This window comes from Toxorhynchites rutilus, chromosome 2, assembly GCF_029784135.1.
Source record: "Toxorhynchites rutilus septentrionalis strain SRP chromosome 2, ASM2978413v1, whole genome shotgun sequence".
Lineage (NCBI taxonomy): Eukaryota > Metazoa > Arthropoda > Insecta > Diptera > Culicidae > Toxorhynchites > Toxorhynchites rutilus.
Window position 1 is genome coordinate 284,868,416 of NC_073745.1, and position 20,214 is coordinate 284,888,629.

A 20,214-nucleotide genomic window follows, 5' to 3' on the forward strand; every position below is an offset into this window, starting at 1 on the left:
GAGCTTTTACCCGATTATAGAGGACCAGAGACACAAACCATCGTGGGTTTGCACGACTTGCCAGACTTTTTGGTACGCTCCCTGATATCCTAACAAACATTGAATTTTGTCTGATTCCCTTGAAATGGTCAGGAAGAATCATGATTTTTGTACTCTTTGTATTATCAAAATAAAAATTATCTGTGAAAAAATACGGGGATCCCTGTCAAAGTTTTCCTGTACTTGTCTAATGCTCACTTTTCATTTCGTTTATTATGAACATCTATTGACGATTTTACGCAAATCTGCATCAGCTCAGGCGACACCTAGGGTAAGTGCGGGTAATACGAACATTATGGGGTAATATGGACAGGTGGTTGATTTGTATATCTACGTTTTGAATTTCAAATTTCTATCAATGGGAACACCTTTTATATGTTATTATATAATGTTTAAACCACCCTATGGCAATGAATTCTGATCAGGAGTGGAAAAGGGAAACAAAAACCGAAAATCATAAATGATTCCGCTTGTGGATGTAATTTTAACGGCTTCGATATTAAGCATTAATTACAAAATTCAATTCGCTGGTGGTTTTATTTCGGCTTGTGAATTAACAGAGAAGGGATATTAGGAATGTACGGACAAGTAAATTCATTTGTGACTGGGAAATTTAAGTTATTGAAATAATTGTACTGGTGAGGTGAAACGGACAGTTGCCAGTGGGAGTGAGATGGACTGTGAAAAGCCAGTTCCATCTATTCCTACAGAATGCCCTGCGTCTGTAAACGGAAATCAAAACGCCAAAAATGGACTGTCTAGAAGCTGACTGGAACCAGGAGCAGAATAGTTGAGGGTCTGTCCGTTTATACTGCATAAAAGCACAATACCACTTCTAGAGGGATTAATTCGGTTTTTTCATTATTTAACGGACATTCGTGTTATGAGTTCAGACCTTGGTTGAATAAAATTATTCCTCTCACGAACGATAAACCTCTACGCTTCATATATTACAAACCTGTCCATATTACCCCCATCATATGTCCATATTAACCACATCGAAAAATTGTTGTACTTTTCGGTCTGTTTTAATTTCAGTAGAAAACATTGAAAAATGTTTTTTTCTAAAACATTCGGTCGATTAAGTCGAAAACAGTATATTGAATTGCAAGAAACTGCATTAAAGTTTTGGGAAACATGGGTTTCCAAAGATGCAATTGAAGTTCTTCTTAACATGTCCGCGTTACCTCCACCTCCCCTAGAGGCAAATGAACTGAAAAGATTAAAGCCTCTTTAATCCAACATCATCATCATCCACCTCCCCTACATTAGAGCTTGGAACCACAAAAGTTATGATGTTTGTATTTCTACGTGATTGAAAACGAGTTTCGGTCGTAATTATTATTTTTTATTCCTATTTAAATTCATTTTAAGATTGATTAGATACATGTATTAAAAGCGCAACTCATGCTAGTCATCGTTTACCTCGTAAAAATGTTCATTGACACACTTATGCCAAGCCATCCTTCATAACATCCTTACCACAATGTAAAATGGTTTTCTAACCTTTTAAGCGTAGGAAGAATACTTGAAACCGGAAAATTAAAGAGAAATGCTGATTTTCCTACGAATTTTAAACAAATTTCAAACCAAAAAACAAAACGTCTTAATTTTACTCGCTGCGCCATTTGGTTGTAAATCTAACGTAGACTCGTGAATTGACATGCTGCAAATGTAAGGTAGCGATCCAGGACAAGCTTGTCCCTTTGACAACGCGAGAAATTATTTTGAAATCTCGCTGGGGATGTGCTATCCAACTAGCAAAAATTACTGGATATTGCACCTTCAGAATATCACAGGTTCCAGTCCTTGCATAATTCTCTCATACGACAAGAACTTCGTCGCTATGGACAGCATCAAAAATAACTTCGATAACAGTTTTCGACGAGAAAGCAAACATGTTTCGGGAGGATAGAATTTTTAAACTGCGTGGAAGGTTGGGGAAGATTGTGGGACAAAACTGCACATGCATATAAAATTGAATAAAGCTACGTCTGCCTACAAAAATGATGCTTTTGTTTTCCCAAAAATCGGCACGAACTTTCCAGACAACCCAATATAAGCTATTTTAATTTTTCCCTGATTTTTATTTTAATTCTGCCTGATTTTTGAAAATTATATTTGGTAATCCTGTAGAGGACCATCGGATGGCCTTCCGAAAGATAAAACTGGTCCTTAAGATGCTTCGATTCGAATTTGGCAACATTTATGCCGAGCCTAGGAGTGTCAATATTTTCATTTTATATTGATATTTAACTCCGTTACTAGCGACAGTGATATACAGAATCACTATAATGAAACTGACAAAATACAGAAGTATGGATGCCCTTCAATATAACGGATTTTTGTATCCGTAAATGTGTAGAAAATGTATTTGGAGGCGTTGCACACAACTGCAATTACATTTGACCATTCAATATCGAGGATGATTTGAATACATATTTAACGTTTTGGCGAAATAAGCTAGAAGAAACCGTTAGCTGCAAGTTGGATTAGAAGTTCTGAACGTTGTATATGAGCCTTTCCAGCGTGACGGGATAACATTATGAATTATTACAAACACGTTTTTTCGCGTTTCCATGTATAAATCACACGATTTACAAAAAGTAAATGATGTTTAAATAAAATTGAGAATAGATATTCCCTCTCTCTTCCAAGTGTTCATCCAACAATTATTCACACTCTAAGAGGGGAACGGATTTTGGAACTTGTTGACTAATAAAGGGTTAGTTTTGGGACAAACTTTATGAAAAAGAGGATTTTTAACTCATTTTTGACTAATAAAAATTATGTAAAAATGGCTACGGTGAAACGGCGAAATTCCTCTAGTCAGTGCCATTCAAGAAGAGGAATACCGGGTAGAAACTACATTTGTTACACCCTGGTGAAAATGCACTTAATCAAATAGAATCTATACTGATTACATTGACTAAAATAATTAACGGTAACGGTGTGTTGATCTTAAAGAAGTAGTCTAGGCTAGAAAGTTGAAAAAATCAAAAATGTTGTTTCTGTATTTTAGGCATTTAACAATATACCCTAGAACGGACTTTTCGAAAATCCCATTATCTATCGAGTTATAGCCATTTTAGAGATGCGGCTCTAATCTAGCATGGTCTTGATGCAAAACTTCAAACGAGTGTTTCTCGAAACTAGTTTTTTTAAACTGGCGTACACGATATCTCAAGTTCTACTGAACGGATTTATGTCGAAATTATATGAATATAATCTGTATGCATCTCTCTATCGCATGAAGCAATATATTTTTTTTAATTTTGCTATTTTAAAAAAATGTGGAAACAAAAAAAAAGAAACTTTTAAAACCGCATCTTTTTCTCCGAGCGACCGCCATGTTGTCAAAAAATATGATTTTGACTTGTCCAAGGTTCACTGCCGTTCTACACATAGTTGTCCCATGTTCGAAAATCAGCAACTGAGAAAAACGCAATCATAGTTTTCTTGCATATTTGTCTACCAACAGCTTTAAGCATTTCAATTTGGCAATACACCGGGTTTTTTATAAGCACTATACTATTGTTTAATGAAATGTGATGAAATCTCCTCACTGAATCAATCAAGCTTGATTACGGGCTTAAAAATTCATGGTGGGACTGTTATGCCTAGAATATCAACATGGGACAATTGGACTTGATGTTGTTTTTTGATATACTGGGAACAAACAATAAGTTTTTTCTTGTGTTTTTTCCGAAAAATTATGCACAAAAACATGGTTTTATGAATAAATGAATGATCTGCAACACCTTCGTCGAATATAAATCTCAATGTTATTAGGCATTCGCTAACAGGATGTACACGTGTTTTGTAAAACTTTTTCTTATTTTTGTGAGAACTAGTTCATTCTTCCAAACCAGAAATGAGTGCATTATCCCTGTTGAAAGTGTGACATGAAATTCTTGTACTTAAACCGATTTATTCGATATGGATCTACAAAAAATACATGGTGGGACAGTTATGAATAGAACATCAACATGGGACAATTGAGCTTGATGTTAGTTTTTTTGAAAGCTGGGAACAAACTATAAGTTTTTTTTTGTGTTTTTCCGTAAGATTATGCATAAAAACAACGTTTTATGAAGAAAAGTGAAAATCGTCAAAAAGTAACATGGGACAACTATGGGTAGAACGGCAGTTCATGCGATAGTGGCATCTTTATTGATTCAGAATCTGTTTAATTTTTTGTTTCAGTAACTATTTTAAATATGAATATTTTTCTCTTTCAAATTTTGTTTTATTGTTAAAAGATAGATAAACAAATAATAATATAATGGATAGTAAAAATATTCGTTGTTTTATTTTTTTTTCGGAGCTCGAAAAAAACGTCCGAACTTCGTGTCTTCACACTAAAATACCTCCTTAGTGACCTTATTATCACCTTCCTCACCCTTCTTCTAGAATCTAGAATCAGCAAGGTCTGATACTCAAAATTTCCAGCAAAATAAGTTAGACGCCTCACTAAAATTAACAAGGAAATATTTTCATCTCTCGCAGTTACAAACAAAATAAAAAAATACCTTTAAGTGAAGGCCCTGCATTGGGAGGTTTCAAAAAGGCAGTTTTTTGGGAGGGAAAAACAAACAAATATATATATATATATATATATATATATATATATATATATATATATATATATATGAGAAAATATGTCAGGTAGGACGATACATAGGCAACATTAATGGAAGATAGAATAGAAACCAACTGCGATTACTTATAGAGCCATTTTTTTATTTTTCTTCACAAAATATTGATTTAATTGATTATTGATTATCGATTATTTTTTCACAAATCATTTGATTAATTTTTATTGAGGCTTAATGAGGCATAATTGAGGACAACAGGGGACGAGGTATAGTCAATGTCCACGCTTGTCCACGTGGTATGTGAACAGTCCCAAACTACATTGGTTACACACTGGTGAAAATGCTCTTAATCAGATAGAATATATACTGATAAAATTGACTGAAATCACTAACGGTAACGGTGTATTGATCTTAATGTAATAAAACCCTCAGTACTTGTGTCGCAACTTCAATAAAATGACAATGAGTTTGGTTTATTTATACGACCCACGGTTTCTCCGTCGAATGTACAAAAGTGCCAATGCATAGAACGTATGGAATGTATACAACGTAAAAATCGGTCTAGGAGAAATTTTACATTGCATAGAACAGACTGTATACTGTTTGCAATGGCAATTGAATAGAAGAAACTTAAAAGGAACCTTGACGAATTGTAAGGATGTTGCTCAAAATAGGATTAGGCGATCTTTTGAAAAAAAATCGATCTTAACTGATCGATTTTCAAAACGGCGTAGGGATCGATTCACTTATTATCGGTAGCAAAGAATCGATCTTTGCTGAATCGATCTTTGAAAAATCGAATGCCTTTTTCCAATTTATTCACTTGTTCTATCACCTGTCTATGTAGTCTATGTATTCTATGTCTTGTTTTTCTCTAACTATAGAATAAACATTTCATATTCTATTCAAATATTAAAGGCATTTTATTTTGATTCTCAGCATAAAGGTCTTAAAAAACTTGAAAGAAAAAACTGGTATGTGGCAGTCTTGAATTTGGAAATCTTGGTAGCAGTCCCAGTTCTAGAAAAAAAAAGTTTCAGCTGATCCAGATGTTACCATTCAATTCCGTTACAATTTTCACTGTCAGCCTAGTGAATGCCTAGAAAATGAAGCATTTGCGACCTTAATGGTTGACAACCATGAAAGGGATCTAATGTTTCTGAAATTTATTATCAGGTAATTTTGGTGAGATTGAAATCAATGTTCGATGACAAACAAATTAACAAAAAATAATCCTACGATCAAAAGGATCGGAAAGATCGAAAAGAAAAGATCGATTTTCACGATTTTTTGGGTTACGAAGAATCGATCCAAAAAATCGGAAATCGGAGACGAAAAGATCGATCTTCTAAAGATCGATCCAAGATCGCCCAATCCTACTTCAAAATACTCAATTTTCGTTGGTGTGCAACGTTTTGAGTAGAATTTCTCATACTCTGTAGGATGTCTATCTATTATCTATTATCTATTATCTGGAGAACAGTAAGAATATTTCCTCTCGCATAAACTCGACTGAAAAGGTACGAGGTTGCCTTGTACCGCGCGTTGTGTCATCAACCCAAATTTGTTGAATATATTTTGAACACCTTGTAAGTGTAATATATGTTAAGTTTCATTGACGTAGCAAAAAATACAACTACAGTCATACCTCGATATAAGGCAACCTCGATATAACGTAACTTTTTAAGATGTCTTAGAATTAAAAATAAACAATACAGAAATTGTTTTTGGAGTATAAATTATTTAGAATAAATCTTTCTAGTATCTTTTCAAAAAAAAAATAAGTCCCGTAAAATGGGGTAGCATTGTTCTATGAATATGTCCAAACCCAAAAATATTACATTTCATATTTTCAAAACAAGTAGGGGAAATGGGGGTAATTACCCCCTAAGCCCCTAAGCAAATCGCCTAATATAATATTTCCAATTATCAAATTGTTCCTCTTCTGTAGGCCAACAGAACTTTACTGCACAATACACGAAAAGTTTGTTTAATCAGTGGGAAAACCCTTAAAATCACGATCGAAAAACTCACATTTTTTGACAATCAAAGTGCTTGCTGTGTTCATGCTACCGTTTCCTTCCACCTGTCGAAATTTACCAAAGTTTTTCTACGTTAGGTACATACGGTTTAACAATAAAAGGAGATGACATTATGAAAAACCCAAGTTGAACCGTTCTTTTTGAGGTAAAGGAGTGGTCTAAATAACCCCGTATGTCCACCAATTCACTCCGTGTTACCCTACTGCCCTAGTTGAAGCGGAAAGAAATAAAGCTTACATCTTTTTTTAAACATTTAAACTTATTAAAACAAATGTTTCACGTCCAGTTTTTTGGACCTCAATCTGGATAACGCATATCAATACATGGTTGAATTTGCATTGAACAAAACATTTCACAAACGTAAACAATGACGCCGATCGGTTGAGTATTGTTAATATTATACAATATTTCCAGTATCCAGATTACGATGGTTACATTGTACATTTAGCTGAATGAAACATTTCAGCAACACTGTAAACAGTTCTTAACAGTCTAGAAGTTCTACATACACTGTTCTATCTTTCTTTGTAAGTTTATTTGAACATGAACTACAGTCAACTCTCCCTAATTCGATATCCAAGGGACTATCGAGTTAGGGAGACATCGTGTTATCGAGAAAAGAATGCTTGTAAAATAAATCAAAGGTGCCATGAAATCCATTGTGTTAGGGAAAACATCGAGTTACAAAACATCGAGTAAGGGAGAGTTGACTGTATCTGTTTTGCGAATATCAAGAAGAGGACATTCTCTAGAACTTAGAAATGGAACGTTTACCACGTAAGGATGTAAAAAAACAAAGGTGTGCTTGCTTACTATTGCCAGTTAAAGTTAAAATTATTCATGAGCTTCAAAAAGGTATGCCAGTGAGCGAAATTATGAAGAAGTACAGAGTTGATTCTGCTTCCACAATTTATAGCATTAAATATGCCAAGAACAACATTCTAAAGAAGTTCGTGGAACGGCATGAAACTCTCAGTAAGTCGTAAAAATATACTTTCTTGGAGCACATATCACGGTTCACTTACAGCTAAACGCAAGCGTTTCAAGGAACCTCGACACCCGAAGGTGGATGAAGCTTTCTACGTTTGGTTTTTACAGAAACGGCAGCTGCACATCCCAGTGAGTCAAGAGATGCTACAAATACAGGTAAAATTTTTCAATAAAATTGTCAGAGAAAGAGATTTCGGTAGCCGTGGTTGAAAAAATTATTAAAAGGCACGGTATTCGTTTGCTGAAACTCAGTGGTGAAAAGTTATCTAGCAATGTGGCCATCATTGATAAGTACACAGCTGACTTCGCTGCTGAAATTCGCAATAAAAAATTGTCTCCATGTCAGATTTTTAATGCCGATGAAGGTGGTTTGTTTTTTAAGAGAACTCCTACGAAATCATTTGTCGATAAGGATGCCAGATCAGCTCCCGGCCATAAGATCATCAAAGAAAGAGTCACATTCATGCCATGTAGCAACATGGACGGAACTTTGAAACTCCCTCTAACGATAATTGGCAAGTCGATTAAACCGCGAGCGCTGAGAAACGTGAAAGTACTACCAGTATACTACAGGGCATCCGCGTGTATGACTCAATCTCTATTCAAAGAATGGTTTTTCGGCTAATTTGTGCCCCATGTCTTCAGCTTCCTTAAAGCCAAAGGGCTTCCAATAAAAGCTGTTCTTGTGTTGGACAATTGTTCGGCACACTTCAGTGGAGATAAATTGAAAACTGAAGATGGGTCGATTTACACTACGTTCTTACCACCTAACACTACTGCTGTGATCTAACCCATGGATCAAAATATCACTCAAATGATTTAGATTCGGTACAGAAACCTTATGATGGGGGGGGGGTTCAAGCGCGAGATATTAAGGATGCAATGTATTGGGTGACTTAAGCGTGGGAACTAGTTCCCGCAGACGCAATAAGGAAGTCGTGGAACTTGCTCTACAACCCTGATGAAATAAAGGACGAGGATGATTTACCTCTATCTCTACTTAGAAAAAAGCTGATGAACATTGCGGAGAGGATCGAAACAACAGATTTCATTGACGAGGAAGATGCTGAATACGAAAGCTGGAGGATGACGAAATTGTTGCAGGCATTATTAACCCTCCTCAAGAGGAAGATAACTCCTATGCTGGAGAAGACTCTACTCTGCCAACAGTGGATGTTACATCACAGTCTGTGAGTGAGTTGAGGAGGATGAGTATTCTAATGTAATTAATGTAAATAATTCTAAATTTTGATGTGGTCATCAGGTACGCAGAGAACGGTTGGGAGCTTAATACGCAATTTTCATTGCGCTCAAAAGTTGTTGACAAATTGATGAATACTAAAATTGAGAAATTTCAATAAATATGTTTATCAAATAGTGTTACGTTAACCTGATTTTATTTCATTATTTTTTAATAAAAAGGATCTCGTGAAAAGTAATGTACGGATTGTTTTGTATTACAGTTCACAACAATTTCCCTTATGAAATACACATGACTCCAACCTAATATTTTTGGGCGGTCTTTTCACTTTCTATTATTAGGGCATTTTTTGCACTTTTAGCATAACTTTGAACATGTTTCAAGACCAAAATTTGGAGAGAAAGTAAGACTCGAAAAACTGTATTGCAACTGATTGACTAATTGTGGAGGACACAATTCCGCTAATCTGCTAACGGCAAATTAGCGGAGCGGATATACTTCATGACAGTATTTATTGTCCCAACTCTTGCAGGATGCATAACCATCCGGGCTCTGCATAGTCATAGTCAACTGAGGATAGTCAGCTGACTTTCTAACTGACTATATCCGTATTCAGTTATTAATGACTTTTGGCTTGTTCACGCAGTCTCTCCGCCAAAACGACTAAACAGCCAGTCGGGCGTTTAGTCGCTACCTCCCTCTACCGCCTCGACTATATCATTTCATTATTTCCAGTCAAACGTGTGCATGCAGCGATGTTCGAGTTCAACGTGGTTTGACATACGCTACAGGTGAGCTGGATTCTTTTGTATCATACACGAAAATAACTCGATAACGAAAAATGTATAAAATAGCGTCAGTGTGTATACGCTGTTTTGCACGCTAATACTAACGCGAGGACCTTTATAGCATACTTGATAAATGTCTAAGTTCGTTGGTTTGAGTTCACGATGGGTAGACAGTAAGCCGTCCATTGATGGGGTAACTTCTTTTTTGCATCAGAAATCATGTTTTCGTTCCTCTTTACATGGACGTTAAAATAAGATTGCGTACGCGGGTATGAATTAGTGTCAGGGGGAAATGTAAATGTGGATTGAAGCCAGTTGAATGAAGAGGCAGATTTGTATTCATTAGTCGAGTCAGTTAAAATAACCACTGACTGGACTAATTCACCAGTCATGCTCGCTAGTCAACGCTAGTCAATTCATTTTCTAGTCAAGTCACTTTTTTTTGCCGGCGACTGCCGAGGCAGTTCTAGTCGAAGCGAAGCTACTGAGAGTAGAGTCGGTCCTCATTTTTCACCTTCGAAGATTTCGGGCCCTGATAACCATTCCAAGTTAAAATTATTCTATTCAAATTACAATTTTCATTCCAAATATGCCAACATTATACTAAACGATGCGAATCACCGTCACCAAGCTGATAATAGAACGTAATACGTACAGAACATAGAAAAAATAAATATATCAATTCACGGATTCCTAAAATTATATTATGGACGATTCTGACGAACTAGAAACTCAAAACAAACCTAGCCGAATTTGAATTGCTAATAAATATGCGTTATACGCCAAGTGCACGATCCACGAGTGTCGCTAGCAAAAAGCTCACTGATTTCACTTACAAACGCGATACCTTCGTTTATAACGAACGCTTATCAAGAATACCTGTATGTCGTTGCCATATATTAAACACCTTACGGTAGTTCAAATGTGGCACCTTGTTAACTGTGGGAGAATAATTAAACTAATACTGTGTCATGAGCCCTCCAAACAACGAACGAGCTCATTACTACGTATGTATGACGATCCGCCTTGCACACAGTACGATTCCAGGTAAAGCGTATACATTCACACAGAAATCATTGCAGCACACTAATTAGAATCCAAGCCCTATTGTATGTCGTCTTGTTATCCTCCAAACGATTTAATTGAGATGTCGTCCTTCCGGATGCTGAGGTTTTCCCATTGATGCAGTTTTGTAATTCACTTCTATGGAATTCACATTCACTGCCATAAGTCTTCATGGGGTATGCAGTAGCCACCCAAGCAGAGTTGATGACGCTCATACACCAAACATTAGAGCATAGTTGAAATTTCACTCACGATAGCATCGAGCATTCGAATCCGGTGGCAGCATTTATCACAATCGTCACATCGTGTATAATTATGGGAATCCTCAGCCATGGGAAACTTCCCATTCACCACTCGTCACAATTCGCTTGACCGCACTTACACACGATCAAAATCTACCTCTTGGCATGTACTAGTTTGAATCTTCGTTTCATTTTCTTATTCCGATTTCGTTGCATCAGACCCATTAGACTGTGAGCTCAGGCAGAAAATCGTTTTTCCAACTCACCGAGATCAAAACAATATACGCGTATACCAGATATCTGAAGCATTTAATCCTCGCTGACAGACGCATCTCGTAAGATTTATTACATTCACTACTTGTCACGATCGGAAATCACCATCTTTCGAACGATTACCCAACACGTCCCAGCAACGCACACGTCTGCTTCACATAAAACTTTACAACCTCCGCTGAGGTCCGAGAGTACAGCTGCTGTCAATTCGAGACCCACGACTCACGATCCACCAGTGGTATACAAAACAAAACCACACAACACCCCGACGTACCTTTCGAGATACAAGGCAAACGAGAACTGACTCTGCTACGCTGGTCTAAACCGTCCAAACATGCGAACGAAGCCAATCGTCGCAATCCCAAGAGTCTCGAGAAGCACTAACACACCCACAGCTCCAAAAGGGACCAAAGCAAATCCACATACCCGTTATCCCAGCAGCAGCAGCATCAGAGAATGGAGAGAAAATCGGAGAGGGTCTTCTACACAAACACGCAAAAGCGTAAAAAAATGTTATGGAAAGCAGCAAGGAAAAACGTGATGTCGAGTTGTGCATTTCTGTTTTCCCTTACGCTCTTTTGGTTTACGAGGTTGAGTGTATTGCCCGGCATGGGGGTGAAAATCCCCTAACAGTGGTGAGTGGAAACGATGGAAGCGTTAGTACGAAATTTGTCAATGTAATGTGAGCTTTCGGTTTTATTCTGTGCAATTCAATTCAAAGATGCTGAATTATGCTGAATTCCGAATAGAACACAGGCGATCAAATTTGGTAACTATCCACTTCGATTTTTTACGCTGAAGGTTTGGCTCTGGCAGTTTACCAACGAAGCATTATGTTAGGTCTACTGGAAAATTCTGTCAGGTAAAATAAAACAAAATTATCTAAATTTCATACTTCCAATGAATTTTATTGAAAAGTGTACAACGTAAAGAGTGTATAAATAAATAAAACAAAATAAATCTCTACTTACTCAATAGATCTAATTGCGAATTGAATGAATCGGGACATAGTTTTTTTTTAGTATGAAAACGAAAAGTATGGTTTTGGGTACCAATCAAAATAGTTGTCTTGGATTTTTATTCGGAACTTGCTAGGAAATGTTGATTTGCACGATAAATAGATTTATAAGTAGATCTAAGTCCAGAATGTCGATTTTTTCTCGACAGTCTCCGATTATCCCGACGTTTCATGCAATTTTAAGACATTTGACATCAATTTTTTTTTCGAAAACCCCGATTTCCTTTGCTCCCCCCATGAGTGATTTTTCGATTTTCAAAAAACTCTCCCTTAAGTCCAATTGAGCTGGAATTCGGCACAGGGTGTTTTTTTGAGGTAGTGAACATATTTTATGTGGTAACTTGTTGGAATTTGAGATGACCATTTTGATTGGCCCCCTACTGGGCACTCGACACATTTTCCGCCATCTTATCAGCAGGCAGTCACCGCTCGGCTTCCGGGCGGTCTCCGATTATCCCGCGGACGCTCATGAGCGCTAATTTTGGCGATCCTGCCAGAAGCGAGGATTAAACGGGATAATCGGAAACCGCCTCGAATCGAAATATTTTGAGACGTGATCTCTAAGGGCTTCTGCGTGGGAATTAAGTAATACTAAAGTTGCACGTTTCCGAAGTGCATTTGGTGTGATTCCCATCGTGTGTGAAATATTCCAAGCAGAAATTATAAAAATCTGTTTGTTTTTTTTCTAATAAAAGTTTGTATGTGTGCAAAAGCGCAGTATAACCTTTTGGGAGGGAGCTCGAAATCACATGAAGATATGAATGGTCAGCCCGGGATTACCCTGTTAGCGGAAGACTACAAGTAGCAGAACTATCCTATAGGAGGCATGAAGATTAAAGATTGGACTCGAAAAAAATGCGACACTTTGTTTTGGGTGTAACTTTTTATCGCGTGGGTAAAAATAAATTAAATTTTGGGTAATACTAGTTTAGAGTGTTATGTTTATGTGTGCGAAATTTCATCGCGATCTGTCAAGTAGTTTCCGAGATGCATTCGAAACAAGAAGAGCTACGCCAGCAAATCTTGGGCGCGGTGATCGATCCGAGAGACGAAGACCATCGAGCGGCGCGCTGTATCTCCAAAACGGAATACTCTGAGAAGCCACGGCAGATAAGGCAGTACTTTAAGAAGAACCCGAACCTTTCCACACGAGACGTGGCCAAAAAGGCCAATTCGTCGAAGTGGTTCGTCCAGCAGACAATGAAGTAGGCTGGGCTACGTGTTTTTAAGGTCAGAAAGGCCCCAAACCGGACTGACAAGCAAAACACGGTGGCCAAATGGCGTGCGCGGAAGCTGGAGCGTGAGTGGCTGGTTAAGCCAAGCTGTCTCGTCATGGACGACGAGACATACATCAAGGCGGACACCAAACAAATCCCGGCCTCGAGCTTTTGTCGGTACTCGGTAAATGTAGGGTAAATGATCTTGGTTTGTCCAATTTGGGGAGTTTTTACGCAACTAGTAAATGCAAATCGATTTTTCTTCATGAAAATCACATATAATCGATACGAGTTTGGGTTTGTTGAAAAGCCCCAAGTCTCTAGTTGCTAATACTACCATAAGGTGTTGAAATTATTCAAATTTTTATGTTTTTTAACGATTTTCCTTAAAGAAGAATTATGATCATGGTTTGACCACCTCTGATCATGGTTTGCCCAAAAAAATGATCATGGTTTGTCCGTTTTTAGAAATCACCATTTTTGAATGAAAACATTCGAATTCACAATTAGATGTTGCATTTATCATTGCTTGAGTTTACTGTCATCATATTGATTCATTCATAATTTAGGCTTTCTTCAGAATATTGCCTTTTCTTGGGCATTTTAGAAGTGTTCACCTCAACACAATCAACACAGAAAAACCATACTTCTGCTATGCGCGAAGCACACCATAAACAAACATAAACAAACTGCAGCGTGCCAAGCGGTTGGCATAGAAATCATGTGGACAAAACAACATTATTGAATTGGACAACTCATGATCAGAATTGAGTTCATCAAAATGCGTTAATTTAATGGTTTAGCTATGTAAATCCGATACAAATGGTGAGCAAGCATGATGTTTACAATATTTATAAGTGTTGTAATCCAGAAAAGGTCTGAATACGTGCCAAATAATCATCTGGTGATCGATTAAAAGTTATCTCAAATGAGGGGCGCATTGACACAAATAGAAGGTGTATTTTATAATCCTTTAAAACATGTGATTTCGTAAAATATACTATCAAACTACTATAAATCATGTAAAAGGCAATTTCATTTATATGTTTCAAAACATTCGAAGGCCTTATTTTGACACAGGAGCGTTGAATTAGTGCATTCAAAAAAGTGGGCAAACCATGATCATATTTTCGACTGGACAAACCAAAATCATTTACTTTACGAGTATTCAGCGTGGGAGAAGAAATTCAATAAATAAATTATTTCAAAACATAGCTAATGTTTAGTGATTTCAACTGAATTTTTGGTGATTATTTTTGTGTGTCTAATTTTTTTCGAGTCCAATCTTTATCAGTAAGTAAATGATACGTTTGGAAAAAGTATAAATTAAACAGCATGGTTAGCAGAAATTCTGATACTCCATGTTAAACTACAGGTTGACTTGAATGATAGCAAAATTGAAACTTGTTGCCAGAAACAACTATCTATTTTCCAATCAATGCAGCTCAATGCTTTGGTTGCTATAGGGTAACAAAACAAAGTGTTCTTTTTTTTAAATTATGTATCTATGTGAAGTATGCGATATTAACAAAAATAAGTTCTGATGGATAAGCGCGGATCGGGACGACATAAGAAAAAGGAAAAAATGTGGACCGGGGCGACCGCACAAGTAAGTACGGCCCGGGACGACCATATAAAGAAAATTATAATGATAAGAGTGCGGATCAGGACGACCGTGCTGTGTAAAAATAACGCAGAACAAGTACAGCTCGGAACGACTGTATGGAGAACAGAACTTGACTCGATATTTTGTTAGTCAAACTTCATATCATAAACATCATAAAGGTGGTTCGAATGCCCAGTTCTGGCAACACGGATATCGTCAGTTTAGCGATTCAGTGGGCTGGGCACTCGGCATACTTCCCGTCATCTTTTCAGCAGGCAGGCACCGCTCGGCTCCGGGCATTCTCCGATTATTCCGCGGACGCTAATGGGTACACACCAACGCTTTCTAATAGTCAAGGATTGCAGCAACCCCTCGCTGAGAATTGATATCACGATTAGGCCAGGCGCAACTTGAGACGCGTATAGCGCGAGTAACTTGCCGCGATATAGCGCCTGTTTTTGTGGCTAATGAAAACAGATAGAACGGCGCAAATTGGCCAGATGACGCGAGATTGTGGAGCGCTTGTGAGACACGACTCGCGTGACGCTGTGGCTGAACCACAGTTTCTCGTGCTGGTCGTACCGGTCGGGTGATTGTGTTAGTAAATAAATATATCGCGCAAAACTGTGTGAATCAGATATTGTATGCGAGTGGCACGTTATTTACACCAAACTGCGACTGAATATGCGCTCCACCACGCTATGTTTGTGGCACGTATGAGTCGTGTTGGTGGTCTCGTGTTCGTTTACGAGCGCTATACGCTTCTCAATTTGTGCCTTGCCTTAAAGTGCTTTCTGAAACCTACTCCAGGGTGTTGTCTAATTATTCTATTCGTCACTCTAGCTCAGAATTGGAGGTTTTGGAACTGAGCTTGAGCTTGGGTAGACTGTACACTTCATAGTTGCTCTCCGTGATTGACCTGAATCAGCGAAATTGCACAATGAAAACACCGAAGGACGCTTGGGAGTAGCAAATCATTCTCATTGCACAAGTTTCGGTGAAGCGAGCATTAAATAATCAATAATGACGCCGGTCACATCCTAACAGTTAACAGGGGAAAGGAAAGAATGTTAGTATGATATTCGCCGCCCGAAGGCCAGAAGTTCCGCCTCTATAGTAAGCGATTACCAAGCAAGGGATAGTTGTTAATGGGGGAGGTAAGCAAATTAATGTGGGGGTCAAATGAGCAAATATGCGCTGTTTGTAAAGCTTTAAAATGTTTGTATGTATGGGAGCAGACATCTCTTTCTTTTTTTCTTTTTTCATCTCTGGTGGGATTTTACCAAAAAAAGTTCATACGATGTCAACGGGGATCGAACCAAGGCCAGATTGAATGCAAGTCTGTTTGACACATAGCTGTTGGTGTTGCTTTATAAATGCATGATAGTCTTATAACTCATTATAGAATGAAGTCGGAAAGCGTTCTCTAAGAGTACGAATAAGAGTATAAACGAGAATCTATATCTTCCTCGATCTGGGCTGTGTATTTGGTAAACTATACGAAAAGCTTTCATACGTGCTTATTTGCAATGTGTTTTCTGTTTCGCTCGCTTTTATTGACCTTATATTGCTCTAGCATATACATTATACAAATGATATACAAGTATTGGGGAGTAGCGGATTTTCTGTTATTTTGAGGCTCATTTAATGTAATAAATCGGGATGCCAAAACATGTGCTAAAAATTAATTTTGGGTGTATTACAGAGATCATTCGCAGTGCAACAGAAGCTGAAGAGGAAGACCAAGAGCAAGATGGCCCTATCATTCGGCATCTTGAGCCGGGAGACTTTTTGCTGTATGGTTTACAGCGCACTGTTCATGACAGATGACGCGTGATTCGTGCCATTTCATTATGGGAAGACGTATAAACTAACAACGCTTACATATCAGTTTCGATTCGAGCACTAGAAGACAACATTACACGTGTTATCATTGCCGATATCCACGGAAAACTCAAAGTTCCAAGGATTGATTTTTAACAGAAAACAGAAGAAAACGAATTTGTTATTTTGTACAATTTTCCTGTGTTTCCACTGTACATTCAAAACTAAATGCTTCAAAATTCACATTTTATAGGTGTATCCCAGAACTATGTTCTGATCGGCATCATTTCTGAAGGAAAACGAACCATTGATTCCACCGGTCCAGAAAGCGCACCAAGCATCGTCACGTACCGTACGACGTCCCTAAGGATACCTGTTATCCTGTAGAATGAAAATGGTGCGCAAAACGATGCATGATTGTTCGAATCGGTTGCTCTGATGGACGCTTATGGTGACCTAAAACGGACGAATAGCACTGTGAGTTTCTTCTTATGACACATATTAAAGTTTCTCCTGAATTTTATTTTAACCCTTTCGCGTACAACGTCGAACCACACTCGTGGCGATTAGACTATGCCAGAACGTACAACATCGAACCTCACTCGAGGTGTATCGTGCTGGTTAAATGAAATTGTGAAATGATTGCATAACTTCAGGTGTATGATATTCGTGAGAATGCTACCTCACAACATGTATTTGTACAACATAGAGCGCCCATGTAAGATACACATTATTATCAAAGTAGCGGAACGACTCGATGTGTTCGTGTTTGGGCCGTTCTGTTGGAAATCAAATCGTATGGAAAGGGGTTAAGGATCTTAAAAAATCTCGACTTCCACGCCGCTGCGTCCGCGTTGACAGTCACCTAATGATGAGTTTAGTGGTGATGTGTTTGGAATGATATTACAACGAAATTTAAAATAAAAACTTGAAAAAAATAAGAGTTAAGCGTTAAAGAGTAAATTGAAGAATTGCAGGAGAGATTTAATTTGATTAATAAAAACATTCATGCATTTTTCGGATTGGTAGTTTGCATATGTTTGCAACAGTTCCGATGGGTTAAACGATTACGACAGATTGCCTGAATCGCAATGGGCATGTAATCGACCTGAAAATTTTCCCAAAAATCTACTAATTACAGCGATAAAGGCGCAACAATATCATGACTCTCTCGTAGTAAGTGAATTGACTTGGCTCGTGGATTTCACATGCTTTTACCTATTATATGGTACAAAATTGATCCGCGTTGTTCAATAAAATCGTAGATTAAAGAATTGGGGACGGTGTGGAAATCTTCGTGATTATTTGTACAAGCGAACCCACTGCTTGATTTGATTTGCGAATTAAAAGTAAAAAACCCCGTCTATAGAGGACATCAGGGTGATACTGCACATCGATCGCACTAACGCGATATGCATACTTTTCGGCGTACGTACTCCCTAGGGACGTTTGAACGAATCCAATACTTTTCACGCCCAGCCGGAACCAACTCGCTCAAAAAGTGTGTATACGTGATAAACGCAATTAAGGGGTAAACCTCCTGGAAACATTTAACTCCTAGCGTCGAGGGAAACTAAGGAGCCTATTGAAAAAGTACCATCATCCCTGTTTCTTTGCGCTCAAGCGATGCGTTCCATGCTGACACATTTCTGGCGCAGCACGAGGGTGCAATTTCACAATATTGGGAAACGAGGACTTGCGATATATTCGATGCAGATTTTTTTGTTGTATTGATGCGCATTTCTTTTCGATATTCTAATTGGTTCTTGAGACAAGTATCGCTGACAGAAGGCAGCGAATGGTGGGTGGAAGCACATGTATTGAACGCATATCAGTTTCCCCCGCAAGGAATATTTTAAAACCGGTTTTGTTACTTGTCATATGATTCGATTACCTTATTTTCCTTTTTATTACCTTGATACGATAGTGATTATCATTCTTGAATTTATCACTGAAAATGTTTTACTTTTATCACGTTTTTCCAAAAATGAGAAATAATATGAAAAGTTCATTTCGTCATTAAATTTTTGGACAAAACATGAAATTTAAGCAGAGAAAAATGTTTCTAAGCATTCTTGTCGCCTCACGGAAAATTATCTTACTGTGGAGTTTGTAGCATATACCACGTATATTTTTTTTGAAAGCGCCTCAAAATATTTTCATTAGCCCAGAATCAACAACTATCAAAAAACATTACAAGACAAATTAAATATGCTGCTAAAGGTAGAATTGTTTTGATATTTAATTTGATTGATAATAGATATTATATATTTTTTACTTTGAAGGTAAATACAGCAAACTCAAAACAGCTGTGTACACGTGGTTCCTCAAGCCACAAGAACTTGATAACAGTATTTCTTCCAAAATGATTCGCTTGCAGGATAAGAAGCTTGAACCTAATTTTGAAATACCTGCGTCATATAAGTCCAGTCTTACGTGGGGTCTTAACATTAAAAAGCATTCCAAACCTTAAAATATGTGACGAAAAATTGAAGATTTTCGGACAATGGATGATTTTAGATATATTTTTCCAATTGCCTGAAGGCTAACAATTGGACCGTTGATCAGCTATATAATTGCGATGAATCTGGCTTATTTTTCAAAATGACTACCAGGCAAATATTGACTCATTTGTAGGAAAAAATTGCGTTGCAGAAATCAAAGCTGACAGAACCCGGATAACTTTCATGATGATAATTGTAGGACCGAAGAACCCTCAGTGGCTCAAACATACGTCTATCTCAGTGTACTATCAAGCATTCGCTAATGCTTATTTTGAATCCGGTAGCTATTTTGCGAATGGTTTCAAAATCGGCTTGTTCTGAAAGTTTGTCAGTTTCTGACCAGAGAAAAATTACAAGCAAGTCCGTTTTCCTAACAGATAACTGCACTGTGTACCATTGTTGGGAAGAAATTTGCTCTGATGAAGGACTGACAAGAACTTTTCCTTCTGCCAAATTCAACATTTTTTGCCCAACCACTGGACCAGGGAGTAATTCTAAACAGAACACTAATATGTCGAGTAAATTTTGAAATGTAAAAAAAAACTATTTCCGTCTTGGCAGCTTGGCTTTATCAACCACAGTCACGAAATCTTGGAGCCAAATAGGTGTGATCCAAAACACATATTTTGTGAATGGGAATGAAATTCTTCTATTCTCCTTTTTTATGGCTGATACTGAGAATCAAATAGTGATACCGGAGCTCGAAGAAGAAAGGACATGTCACACACAACTGATGAGGATGAAGAAGGAAATTAATGGATTCAGGTATCAACCGGAAATAGCAGCTTTTAAAAATGCGATCTGATA

At 37.6% G+C, this 20,214-nt stretch overlaps 2 protein-coding genes across 3 annotated transcripts in view; both read right to left on the reverse strand.

Annotated features, from left to right (window-relative positions):
• LOC129765292 (23 kDa integral membrane protein) overlaps positions 1 to 11,549 on the reverse strand; it is a 59,073-nt gene extending 47,524 nt beyond the window's left edge. The window contains exon 1 of one of the 2 annotated variants that reach the window (XM_055765447.1): positions 11,232 to 11,549. In XM_055765447.1, coding sequence (XP_055621422.1) covers positions 11,232 to 11,297 — 66 coding nt within the window. In that variant the 5' untranslated portion in view covers positions 11,298 to 11,549. Of the gene's footprint in view, positions 1 to 10,975; positions 11,206 to 11,231 lie in introns of those variants that run through there. The other variant, XM_055765446.1, reaches the window with a different exon arrangement.
• Positions 1 to 20,214, reverse strand: part of LOC129765298 (NADH dehydrogenase [ubiquinone] 1 alpha subcomplex subunit 11) — a 245,029-nt gene that overhangs the window by 117,828 nt on the left and 106,987 nt on the right. The gene's annotated exons all lie outside the window — the stretch shown is intronic.